The sequence below is a fragment of the Mus caroli genome, chromosome X, assembly GCF_900094665.2.
Source record: "Mus caroli chromosome X, CAROLI_EIJ_v1.1, whole genome shotgun sequence".
Classification (NCBI taxonomy): domain Eukaryota; kingdom Metazoa; phylum Chordata; class Mammalia; order Rodentia; family Muridae; genus Mus; species Mus caroli.
In genome coordinates, this window is record NC_034589.1 from 43,048,682 (window position 1) to 43,062,779 (window position 14,098).

Genomic DNA, 14,098 nt, shown 5'->3' on the forward strand with positions numbered 1-14,098 from the left:
GGCATTAGCTTCAAAGATTTGAAATTTTCCAGGAGACATCCTAGTAGAGTGCCTGGAGGTACTTTGGAAGAAATTGCACTACACATTTTGGGGGTTACTGGACTATTTCTACCCAAGAACAATTCAGTAACCAAAAAGATATCAGCAAGGCTGGAGGACCAAGCCATCACGAGGGCTTCCTAGTGGCTACACAGTAAAAGTTCTGCCAAGCAGTGAGAGTTCTGGCCTGTTCCACTGGCAGCAGTTGTAACATAGTGGTGATGAGGAGCCTGCGCACTCATGGCAGCCACAGTTGAAGGCTGCAGTCGGTGGTAGGAGTCCACTGGGCGATGGTCAACATAGCTGTGATCTCACTGCTTGTACTTAGACCCACTGCGGCACGGCTCTGCAGCAGCGCTTACAGTACTGCTGATTCCCTGGTTTCAGCACCAAAATGATGTGTTAAAATAGTGGCTCGCATCTGAACACAGCACACTGGGCCCATACAGTTCCACATGTGAGAGGTTTATTGCGGGAGGAGGTGGCAACAGAAAGAGAAGGGGGAAAGAGAGAGAGAGGGAGGGGTGTTCCCCTTATTTAAAGGTGGGAAATGAACAAGTGGATTCTGGGAACATGATAGCTGTTGTCTTGGTAACAGGTCTGTAGGTCCTGCCTATGTAATGTCATGGGTTTGGGAGGTCCTGATGCCAACACTGTGAGTTAAGCCTAAGCTACACCACAACTAAAAGCAGGTTTTTCCAGTAAATAATATAATCTCCAGGTTCTTAATATGATCGAATATCCAGGAACATATTTGAAAATGTACTATATATATATATGTATATACACATTTGTAGTAGTCCAGCAAGGATAACAGTTGGGAGCTAGAAAGAAAGCTTAGTGGTTAAGAGCACTTGTTGACCTGGCCCTAGAAATGTTGCAGGAGTGGCTTCTGTACCATATATATGACAGTCGGTAGCAGAGAGGAGAGTGGCTAGGTCTGTGCTCAGTGTTCTGACCTATGAACATCTGAATGATTAGTGGCCCTGAAGAAAGCAAGCCTGAGATGATCACCACTCTGGTGCCTCATAGACCCGTATGGCTACTAGGACCAGGAGCAAACCAGAGACTAGAAGAACCCCACCTGGAACTGAGGTCTGGAATGAGTTCAAGACAAATGATCCTTGTATGGGTCTACTTGAGTGGGTCATGTGAGAAGGGAGCCAGAGACAACTGTCATACAGGCATCATGGGGACTGGACAAATAGCTATCATGAGATAACCCCACCAGTTAGGTGCTGCATAGGTCAGGGAATAAGGGAACAGACCGTTCCTGAAATGACCCCTGCCAGATACCATAATGCAGAAGCAGGGCACCACACTTCTGATACCACTCCTAAGATGGTCCCAGACATTCAGGGACCCTGTGTGTCTCTGAAAGTAGCAATGAAATGATGGAGAAATGGAAGAGAAAGCGAGACCAAAGGATATGAGCATAATTAAGAGAAGCACAACTGGACACTCAAGGATACTAAAAAGCAGCCTGATATGAATAGCTGGTGATACCACCTAAGACCATGGTAAGGTAATAATGGCCTGTTCTGCCACTGGGGCCATGTCTGGATCCATGACCCTGAAGTAGCAGGATCTGTTATCAACAAAGCCCAAATAGATATCACTGATCTGGGCTGTTGACCAAGGACATGTTGATGTCTGAAGGCTGTGCAGAACTGGCCTCACCACTCACTTGGGCACTTTGGTAGAGCTGGAACTTGGGGGCACAAAAGCAGATCTGACCCTTCCCCTAGCTATCTGTAGTACTTGGGAGAGTAGGCCTGCACATTGTTGGAATTGCAAGTGAGCCACCTCTAAGGATATGTGCATGGGAGACAGCCCTACCACTCATCTCCCATGTGGTGGCATGGACAAATGAGAGATGCCCTCCTCCCTTTTTGTCCTCTGCCACTTGTGGCAGGCAGCCCCTCACCAGCTGCAGCACTCTGGAGAGCAAGCCCTACACCTAACCTGGTCTGAACAGTAAAACTGACCCTGATGGTAGGGGCACATATGAGCAGAACCTGAAGGTATGAGCATGGGAGAGCTGGCCCTGTCAATTGACTGCCATGTGGTGTCATGGGCAAGAGAGAAATGATCCCCTCTTGTTACCAATGGCAGGAAGAAGAGCTGGCTGTGAGGTCATCAGAGTGGGAGAGTTGGCCTTTCCTCTCACCTGGACAGCATCATAGAGCTGGCCCTGGATGTGGGGGTTGTAGATGAGCCAGCCCTGAGGGATATAACTGTGGGAGACCTGGAACTGCCTCTTGTCTGCTGAGAAGTGGCACAAATGAGGGCAAAGGCACTTGTCCCTTCTCTCAACCTTCACCATCTATGGAAGGCATGAGAGGTGGCCCAGGGGTCATGAGTGTGGGAGAACTGGCCATGACCCTCATCTGCTGCAACACTTGGGAGAGATGGTCCTGCACATCACCTGGGCAGCAAGATAAAGCTGGACCTGGTAGCAGGGGTTGCCGGTAAGCCAGTCTAGAGGGTAGAAGACCTGGAGAGCCAGTAGGCTGAGCACATCAGTTGCCACTCAGGCCTAGATTCATGTCTTGAATTGGCCCATCCCAACATCTACCCCAGTGAAGAACTGCTTGAGTGCATGAAGAAGCCAAGCCTACAGATCCAAAACTACAGGATCTCCATTATGCAGGCCAACAACAGTATATCCAAATGATATCCAAAAGAAGTCTTAGTGAGGTTCCAGTATTGATAGAATATCAGAAGCAAGAGGTCACATACAAGATCAAGGAGTCACTGCAATGAACATTGCAAGCAAAAAAGTGTAGACAAAAGAGTATACTCTGGGACACACTGTGACAAACTACACAAGTTTTTTTTTCTCCATTGCATGGGGGTAATTGAAAGGGTAGAGGGTGGGTGTGGAGTGAGTGGGATTGGTATGCATGAGGTAAACTTCACAAAGAACCAATAAAATATTTCAAAGAAAGCTCATTGACTGTCATGTTCAGTTGATATCAGTGAGAAGCATGCTCTTTTCTAAAAGAAAATGGACACTAGATATGCAAGTGGCGCACAGAAATGCATGAAGGTAAAACATATGGACACATAAAATGAACTTGTAACATTTAAAACTTTAAGAAGGATAGTAGGTGGTTTACAGAAGGCTAGGGACAAGAGAAGCTATTCTCCAAAACAGCAACCTGTGATCATCCAGCTGCTAATACCTGTCTAGTATGGCACTTTCACGGCCTTCTGTCTCAGAACATATCAACTGCTGCCTACTCTCTATCATCAACAAATGGAAATAAGCGATAGGCACTGCTATAACTAATTCATAGATTATATCACAAGAAAAGGAAAGATCAGAAAAATTTTGTAGGTGATCAGGAATTACTAACAAAAGTTTGGCAGAAAAAAGAATTTTTTAAATGTCTACTTTATTCAATTCATCTCACTGAGTGTCTGCTCTATTTTAGGCATTATATTCCAGCAAAAGCTACAGAGTTTAATATGACAAGATCATCCTTCCCACCTCCAAGTGTTCATATTACTTTAAACAATACAAACAAATATTGTACTAATTATAATCCATTGTGTTAAGTGATAAAACATTCTTGTGGAGTGCATGTTCATCAATGTGCTATGGGCTGGAAATAAAGCTCGGTGGTAGCAAATGTTTGGTGTGTGTGTGTGTGCACACAGACACACACACATACACACAGAGAGAAAAATAAAGTGATAGATGAGCAACCAAAAGATAATTGAGTTGGTTTTGTTTGTTTGTTTGTTTGTTTGTTTTTTAGCTAGAAACGTGAGGTACATATGAGAGCTCAGAGGAAGCAGCATGTACTATGAAACCATAAAGAATGTGTTGAATATTTTACAACGATAGGGTGAAACACGTTTCAAGGAGAGCACATATATTGTGAGGACAAGCGTGCTGAAAAATCCGAGACTGCTCTAGGAATAAGAAAATGTTCAATGTAGCTACAACAGAGTGTGCCAAAGCTGGATGAAACCTAGTGAGTGATGCTTCATAGTTCTGGTGAGTCGTAATTGCAGAACTTCAAAAGAATTTAATGGCTACAGAGTCTCTGTAGGCCTCATAGGACAAGACGCTTGCTATGTTTTGGTGCAGTACATTCCTTTCAGAGTACATACCTTTTTTTTCTTTTTACCTGGCACATGAGAGCACCATAATATTTACCTCAAAGGGTTATAGAAAGAAGTTATTCATTGGATGTTGTGAAAGTTAAAATCATTTTATGTCTATGATACTGTAAGTGATAATCATTCCTCTCTTTCCTCTTTACCTATTCCCTACCCTCCCTTGACCCCTCCCTTCTATCTCTCCCTTACTTCTCCTTTTGAAATTTATAATTTACTACATAAAATCTAGTTGAGGACAAAAGGAACTTCAATCCAAATATTAAAGAAAATTATTAAACCTTGACTCTACATTCATTTTGTATAAATAAATTTATTTAAGGAATCACCTTTATGTAAGCAGTGAAAAAAGATTGTAAACTAAAATAACGGAGTTTTGTTTTGTTTTTGTTTTGTTTGGTTGTGATCCTTTTCATTGTGATGAGATATCTCAGAACTAGAATACTGGGACAGAACTGAAGTTAAGTTGATGGGAGGAAACTGCTAAAGATGATGAATAGACTAAGGCCCTGCATCCTTTTTGACTATCTAGATTTTTAAGGGTTGATAAAGATATCTGCATGTCAGAGTTCACCAACTACAAATCAAGCTTTTTTTGCTGAGCAGCCTTCTCAGTGCCCTTTTCATGTCTTTGTTCCTTAGACTATAGATAAAGGGGTTCATCATGGGGGTTACAACTGTATACATGATGGCAGCTACCTTATCCCTTTCTGCTGAGTAGCTGGAAGCTGGAAGAAAGTAGACACCAACAATAGACCCATAGAAGAGAGACACTGCTGAGAGGTGGGACCCACATGTAGAAAATGTCTTCCACTTTCCTTTTACTGATGGAACATTAAGCACAGCAGTGCCAATAAGTGCATAGGAGACAAGAATAAAAACAAAGGGAATGAAGATAACTGTTCCCCCAACAACGAGGATGAGCAAATTGTTGATTTGAGTGTCTGAACAAGCAAGCCTTAAGACAGGTTCCAGATCACAGAAGAAGTGTGGGATTACTCTCTGATCACAGAAAGGCAAGCGACTCAGCAGGCTGAGATGCAGTACTGAGACTAGATTAGAGATAACCCATGGAACCACAACCAACAGGGCACAGCGCTTGGGACTCAACAGTGCAGCATAGTGTAATGGGTGACAGATGGCAATATATCGGTCATATGCCATGGCTGCCAAAAGGAAATTGTCCAAGTCCACCAGGAACATAAAAAAATACATTTGTGTAAAGCATCCTACAAAGGAGATGGTTGGATTCTGGCTTTGAATGTCTGCCAACATTTTAGGGACTGTAGTGGTTGTGAAGCAGATGTCCGTGAAGGATAGGTTGGCAAGGAAGAAGTACATGGGACTGTAAAGGTGAGTATCAGTGATGATCGCCAGAATGATAAGTGAGTTTCCTACCATAGTGACCAGATACATGCATAGAAATAGTGTGAAGAGGAGCAGCTGCTGCTCAGATCCCACTGTGAGTCCCAGGAGGATGAATCCAGAGATAGCAGTTCGGTTTCCTTGGTGCATGGTTCTGCTGTATCTAAAAAGGGAAAATTCATCTTCATCGTTAAATGGCAACATGACACAAAAGCCCATCAGTATATCACACTAGCTTGTAGAAGAGACTCGGGCCTTGGAGACAGAAAACACAGAGATGCATTCTTTCCCTATTAATAAAACAGCAATAAAACAAGAGTCTAGTACATAGTGAGAGACCAGTAAATATTAGTAAATAGGTAAATGGGGAAAATGGGCAGTCTATATTTATAACTCACTCTTCATGTCTTTACTACCTGAACATGCTGGAGCTATTTCATCAGTTTGTATTTTTCATGGGTACGATGAGAATTGTACTGACACATGCAAAGTAGTCAGACGTGTTTGAGCCACAACTACACAAATTACAGCCATTATCATTCACTAATCTGAAAAACTCATGGAGTCTAAAGCAAAAAGAAAGCTCCAAAGAAGAACTATTGTAAACCCCACTTTTCACATTTCAACAAGATGACGTGATCATCTACATGAAGTACCACAGGAAAGCCATGCATGAATGTCCATTCAAGCAAGCAACAAAGGTAAAATTTAGTGTCCTGAGCAAATTTACTGAAATCATTTGAACAGAAAGATGCCAAAATAAAGAATGGTTTGGGTAACACTTTAAGTGTTAGTAATTATTCTAGCTTCTAGTTTGTCAATATTCTAAGTGCCTTACATGATGCTTTTTTTTTCAACTATTCACTGCAACCTTATAAAAATACATAGGACTACTGAAATACAAATTTATAGATGAAAATTTGGCACATCCAGAGTAATGTTGATCAAATTAATAGAAAAACCAGTGCAGTGGAGTCAGTCCTAAGCTTAGCAAGCATGATTTTAGAGATGTCTTACTTGGCTCCCAGGCTCTAACATCTCTGTATTGCTTTACAACTTTGTGAATTCATCAGAGGATTCAATAATTAATATTGATTCTATGTCACCTATATTAATATACCTGAAAACTTATTCATCCAGTCATATACTGTCATAATGAAGTTGGACTTTGAGTTGTGACCTAGAACTTAATTGACCCATACCTGGGAGCAAATAGACTGCAAGATTTGTTTTGTTTTGGGTTTTTTTTCTTCCAATTTGGACCTCTTCTAGACTGTCCTATGTGATGTTCACAGATCCATTTGATTAATTTGCTACATGAAGGCCTGTCATTTCTTCATACCATCTTCCCAGCCTAACACAAGCAGAACTGCTATTATGTAAATTTCTATAATTTTACTGGTTTTCTGTTAAGATTGTGCCTTCCATGATCAAACAAAAAAAGAGGTTGCTAACACTAATGAATAGTTGGAGCGAGATTACAGGAAGGATGCTGCACTTATTTAATAACACAATTTTTTCTAAGTACCATAGCAGTCCTCATTTGCATACTAACAAATGTGCTAATTGTAAATCAAGCAGGATAGGGTCTGGTGGGGCCTCTGCTAGGCAACACTCTGCTGTTTCATACGTACAAAATGTACTGAAAATAATAAAGTGGCATATTATTATGTACATGTAATCTAGGCTTTTCATTAATGCAGATTGAATTAACCAAGTTTGACAGGGCACGTTTCTGATTTGACTTTCAAGATATCATGTTAGCGTGCTCCATTTAACTGAATGTTCCCATCTACCCTCTCCAAGCTGATGTTACCCATCACAACCAAGCATGTTTGTTTCTTCCATCTGTCACTGTTCATATTCAAGTCACTAAGTTGGCACAATGTGTTTGCAATGAATGTAGGAAGCAAGTGTTTATGCTTGGGGTTGGGGGTCTCCCTCCCATGGTACTCACCTTGGGTTTTTATAGCTGTTTTCAAAGCTCCCACATACAGAAGTGGCTTCACTTTATTCACTAAGAAGTCAGCATTTTTTCCAGCTATAACATCAACTTTTTTCTCTTCCTCATAGTAAAAGCAGTATGAAACAGAAAGATAAAAGAGAAAAAAAGGTTGGAAGGATAAAAACCTCAACCAGTGTTGTCTCTGCTTCTGCATTCTGGGCTCTGGACACAATTCTCAAGGCATCTTATTAAAAAACCACTTGTATGTCCATCCTCTGTGGACCAAGTCTTCCCTGCTGGGAATTATTGGCATTATCTAATTTCAAGATATATGAAGACTATATGCAACCAGAATAGATTAAAAAAAAAACATTATATACATGCGAGATTTTTATCTATTAGTAAAACTAAAATACTGGCTTTGGAAGGGAACAATTCAGCCTCCTTACACCTAATAATAATTGTTCTTTGGATCTCCATGTAATCTTAGATTTTGATTTGGAGAAATTTAGCAATAAATGTAAAATGGTGCATTTATTATCTTCCATATACTATTCTAAGCCCACTGTGTATGTTTATTTTCATAACAAAGCTATGATATGGAAAAATTATGATATCTTTTTCAAAAACAAATAAACTGAAGTCAGAGTTTGAGTGAGTTAACTAAAGCCCTATATGTAGGTGGTAGTAGACACATATCATGAAGAAACTCTCTCCGTAGATGCCCTGTAAGCATTGTACGATACTATTTCATAATGGTCATGGATGGAGGAGCTATAGAATAAGGGACATACAGAGAAAAAAAATTCCTTCCTACAACTCTTCCTTCAAAATGTGGACAAATTCCCTCAGCACCTGCTTAAATCTACTATGAAACCTCTGCCGCTAAGCCTAGAGGCAGCCTGTTTCTAACCCTGCAGACTACAGACATTCATACTAGTCTGCTTTCCCATCATGTTTCCATTTATCTCTGGCTAACCTTCTAGCTATATTCAGGATCCTATATCCATTTGTCTTCCATGGAGATTTAAATCATCAACAGATGTTTCAAAACTGTTTCCAAACACCTGGATTTCAAAACTGTTGTAATCTTTGCAAAGTACAAACAAACAGAGGAAGCAAACCCCCATCTATTTCAGATGCTTAGTGACTCAACTACATTATTCCTATCATTACACACACATTTTTTGTATTAGCTATATTTCTGTCTCCATTTCGTCACCTCAGCCCACTCCAATCTGCCTTCTGCCCGACATAATTCCACTGAAATAGTTCTTGAAGGTCACAATGACACTTATGCTGCTAAACCCAGTTTTCTTGGCAACTTCACAGCATTTACCTCATATGGTCACCCTTCCTAATATACACTCGTTCCTTGGCTTTGGGAAACTCTCACGAGTCTGGGTTTCCTTCTAGCTTGATGATGATTCTTCTGCTATTGCCTTTTATGGCGCCACCGTGGATATTTAAATATTTATGGTGATGTTACAGAGTTCTTGCTTGCTCCAAATACAATCATCTATTCATTTTCAGGGTTTCATTTACTATCTGAAGTGAAAATTTCTGGTTTCTTTGGAGACTTGGTTGTGTCATGTGATGTTTTTCTGGCTGCTGTCTGATGAGAGGATGTCTTGCTGATGCAGACACATGAGAGAATGCTTTGCTGAGGCAGACAGGTGAGAGGATGTTTTGCTTAGGCAGACATTTGAGAGGACATGTGACTTTTGGAAAGAATATAAGTAGAATCCAACAGACAGTGAAGTAGACTCTTGCCATGCAACACTATGTTTGTCTTCACTGATCTTTGTTTGTCCTGACACTGCAGAGAGAAATGCACCAGATGACCTCTCCTGTTATTCCAGCTGCTTCTTGCACTTTCAGGGACTCTGACCCATTAGGTGGAGTCTTGCAATTTCTTCTGGATTGAACCACTGCTAGTGATTTACATTCAGTGTTTGGGGACTGAAATGGAGTGCCACTACTGATTCGTGTTTGATGTGACTTGACTGCTGATATCATGCCAAAGAACTTTAGAATCACCCCCAAAGAACTACTTCTAAACAGGTCCACATCCCCCTTGTCCAATTAACCATCTTTCTCCCCTACCTTTGGTCATTGGATGAGAAGAGAGATTGAGGCATTTAAGAACACTAATTAAAGTAGAAGTTGAAAAATCTAAGCCTGCAACTATATTCATGATGATAGTTCTCAAGACTAGGAATAATATCTGGTAATAATATAACTGGGAATTATATGAATGCCTTTGTATGTACCATATAATTTATGACATCTGTACACACATGTGCATGTATATTCATGATGTGCATGTATATTCATGAACACCTGTACATATACATACCCACTCACTCACAGAAATATACACATATACACACATACACATATACGCATACACATGCATGCATACCCACACCACAGAAAAAAAATGTGTACAAATAATTGCTTTATCCTTTCAGGGATTCCTTTCTTTGCCCTGAGCTCTCCTGAAATCTGATACCCTATATCAAATGACTGACAAGCCTGTCTCAGATCTGCACAGCTTTTTAAGGTACTAGAGAAATGGCTGCATAGAAAGACTGACAAACAAAAGTCATGGCTGCCACTTGCAGAACTGTCAATACAATTCCCTAGGCCACTAGAAAAATAGAGTCTTTCCATGTACCTTTTGTGCACCCTTTTCAGTTTGGCAAATCACATCACAAGTTTCATTGGATTTGCCATTTCTTCAGGAGCCTTGGACATTCCTAGAGGAGATCTGTAAGTCTTTAGACAATTTGTATTCAGTGGTGCAATGTTCGAAGCTTTTTTTTTTTCTTCTACAGAGGAATATTTGGAAACAAAGGACACTGACACTGACCTTTTCTCTGAGTGGTTGCCTTTGCATACGTCATAGCAAATGCACTTAGGAACTGCTCATTCATGAGGGCTGTTCAGAGGCAGGGTAAGAGAAGTGTCCTGGGAATTGACAAGCAGCAAAGCAGGGCACGAAAGAACAGGGACATTCAGAAATGATGAATGGGGTCATTTTTGCTTTGAAAAGATTGGTGTTTCCTCATTTGGAGGATTGATCTATACACATCTATGTTCTTGGGTGAATGTGTGTTTGTTCGCTCTGACAGAGGACATCATAAACATGCTCACCATTTTAATCCCATTCTATTCACGGCTACCTGAGTGACCTTTGTAAAGTCCTCTCTTGGGGTGGGGTTTAGTTTTATCCTTTGTAAAATGAAGGGGTTATACTAAATGATCTCTATATTCAAATTCCACTCTGACATTTGGAAATCCTATGATTTCTAATTAGATACATTTATTCATGGTGTGGTAGAAGTGTGATTGGATATGGGTAGTAGAAACAGTACAATTTCTTTTGAACTAACACAGTAGCTTTTGTGTATACATTCTGATGCATAATTCATGAAGTTTTGAGAGAATTTGTGACCAAGAAAAAAAATTACGTTTTGCCTAATCGGTTCACTTATGTTATGTGCAAGTTAGGAAGCTCATTATAAATGAGTGTGTTTGCAAAAGGTGGTCACCTGGGGATAGGAGTATGGCTAGGTTTCTGTTTGAAAGGGGAAAATTGGGAAATGGAAAGGTGTAGAAAAAGGTTAAAACTGCTTTAAATATCTTCCTTAGTAAGTTTGTGAAAAACATAGAAATGGTTATGAGCTTATCCATGAAACTGGAGGTGATCCAGCTTGGGAGGAGTCATCAAGATCTGTATTTATTCATTATATAATTAATGGGAGATGGAAGTAGGGTTGAAGTGCTTCTTCAATACTGGGAAAAAAAGAAGATGATGTGAAAGTATCCCACAGGGCTTGTTTCTTTTCTAAATCCCAGCTACTTTGAACAAAAGACGCAAGAAGCCTCCTTTCTCACAAGCATCCATAACGTAAAGGAAAGAAACATCAAGAGGGAAGAAAAGACAAGGCCCAGATAACCCAGCCACCTTGCCTCATCCAGTCTTGCCCGTTCAAAGTTTTCACTTGGGGCTGAAGAGATGGATCAGTGATTATAAGCACTGCCCAGTCTTCCAGAGGCCCTGAGTTCAATTCCTAGTAACCACGTGGTGACTGATACCCATCTATACCTCGTCTAGCATGCAGGTAGATGTACATGCAGATGGAGCACTCATACATAAAACAAACAAACAAACAAATCATAAGGTTTTTGTTTTGTTTTTCTTACTGTGCCCTATAGAAAAATTCTCACATGTCTGCATACTTGAGAGGCAATCATATTTTTACTCATACTCGGGTCATGTCATAATGATCAGTTTCATCAAAGTTTTATTGGCATCTATTTAAGAGTGGCACTGTGACCCAAGGGGCATCTAGTGAACGGAGAGGTTTGGAAAGCCAAGTTGAAGCACTTAGCTCTCAGTGTTGCAGAAAATCATCACAGATGGCTTCCTATATTACTATTCAGCATGTTACAGTTGCTGCATAAGCTATACTCCTTAAGGTTTTCTGTGATTCTTCCAGACTGCCAATTATTTTGTCAGTGAAAGGGAATGGCAGAAAGTGAAGTTTGGAAGCCATCAAGCATTAATATGAAGATGACAATCAGACAGAGCTATACAGCAGCTATGAGTTAGTTAGGGAGAGCAAGAGTATGTGTACAGTCAGCTCTCAGCCCTGATTGTTTTAGAGCAGCAGCTGAACAGGAGATTATAAAGCCAAGCCATGAAAGAACCAGAATAGGAAGGGTTTTGCCATAAACGCATTCCTCACTCTATAATTCAAAGATCACTGGGGCTTTTTTCAATCTTTTATTCTCAGTAGAGATCTTGATATTTTCTTTTGTGATATGGGTTTATTTGTCAATGTTAAGTAATATTTATTGTCATGTGGGATTTAGGGACAATGCTATCCTTAAGGAGAGCTGGCAGGATTAACAGGGTACTTGCAAGTTTCTAATAGGCCTGGGAAAGGGTGAAATTATGCCACCTAAAGTATCAAAGTAACAAAGACATGGTGTTCTTTCCTTCTTTCCTAGGGAAATTTGAAGGTTTGTGGAGAAGGGAGGTCTTCTTGACTTTTAGCTCCCTGCATAGGATGCCCAGAAAGGGAAATGAACAGTAGAGTGTCCTGCAAGGGTCACCCACACAGCACTGTAGCGGGTCTTAAGTCTCAGTTGAATTCCCTCAGAACCACCCCAAAACCTGCATCTATTTGGGCAAAACCTATTATCTTTCAAAGGAAAAGCCTCCTGCTAGAAAACATTAGTTTTGTGACTCTAATATGACTGGAAATGTTATTTTCAAGGTGAGTATGAACCTATCACTGCTCTAACACAGGTATTTGATTTCCTGACACAAATGATATTCTTCCTTGGCTACAGAACATGATCTTTTAAGATGAATTTAGAATATGACACATATCAGAGTATATGTTCACAGGGAAGCCTGAGACTAGCATTGAATAACTTTTTAAACTTGTCTCCACCTTATCTGTTGAGGCAGAATCTCTTACATGAACCCAGAGCCCATCAATTTGACTAATACAGCCAGCCAGCTTGCACTGTGGACCTCTTTTCTGCTTCCCTAATGCTAGTATTACATGAGGGATGTCACACTTGCCCAACATTTATGTGGGTACTGGTGATCTGAACTTAGGCCCTGGCAGCTTGTAAGGTAAGTGCTCTTTACCCACCTAGTTATTTCCCTCACTCCTAGAACACAATAATCATTATATTATCCCTTATCAATGTGGAAAAGTAGAGAGATGAATAAAAAAGTGTTAGGGCCTCCCAAATACATAAATTTATGAGAGACTTGATTTTTATTCTTGCTATCATCCTCATTATAGATATGAACTAGATTGTATTCATCAAATTACCATTGTAAAACCTTAAACCCTCATGTGACATTATTAGAAAGGGAGGCATTAAGGTAGGAGGCTTAAATAAGGTCACAAATGGGAGGCATTATGGGTTACTGCTCCAATGTACTCTGGTCACTTTTTCTCTTCATTCCTCCCCCACTCACTTTCCCTTTCCCTAAATGAAAGGACATGTAATGGATGTCCCCCTATACTCCCCTTCAATCCCCCTGAAAAACAACCATGCTAAAAATCTCATCTTGGACTTCCAACCTCTAAAGCTATGTGAGGATTATTTTCTGTCATTTTAACCACCCAGTCTATGATATTTTGTTATGCCATCTCCAGAGAGCAAAAATCTTACTGTTTTCTTAACAAGTCCTATTCTGAGTCCCATAAGGAAAGGTATTCTAATACCACCAATATAATTATGTAGTCATGGAATCCAGAACATCCTATGTGTTTTATTTGTAGGAAAATCTATTGTTTATGAAAATTGAAAAAATTGAAGAACAGGATTTGACTAACAAACTCTATATTAACTCTGTTTACATGTATTCTATTTCACTGTATTGTGTATTTCTTCCTCACTAATTTTTTTTTAATTTTTAATATTTTTATTACATATTTTCCTCAATTACATTTCCAATGCTATCCCAAAAGTCCCCCATAGCACCCCCCACTTCCCTACCCACCCATTCCCATTCTTTTGGCCCTGGCATTCCCCTATATTGGGGCATATAAAGTTTGCAAGTCCAATGGGCCTCTCTTT

The 14,098-nt window shown here is 40.2% G+C and overlaps 1 protein-coding gene and 1 non-coding gene across 2 annotated transcripts; one reads left to right on the forward strand and one right to left on the reverse strand.

Annotated features, from left to right (window-relative positions):
- The first annotated feature begins 900 nt into the window (after positions 1-900).
- Positions 901-1,032, forward strand: LOC115030197. Its single transcript, XR_003835815.1, has one exon. It is a non-coding gene; the product is annotated as a small nucleolar RNA SNORA17 (small nucleolar RNA).
- Positions 1,033-4,681: 3,649 nt separating this feature from the next.
- LOC110287426 (olfactory receptor 1468-like) lies at positions 4,682-5,821 on the reverse strand. The gene has a single exon (XM_021154055.1). The coding sequence runs from the start codon at positions 5,752-5,754 to the stop codon at positions 4,741-4,743; it is 1,014 nt and encodes a 337-aa protein (XP_021009714.1). The 5' UTR covers positions 5,755-5,821; the 3' UTR covers positions 4,682-4,740.
- Between the last annotated feature and the right edge of the window lie 8,277 nt (positions 5,822-14,098).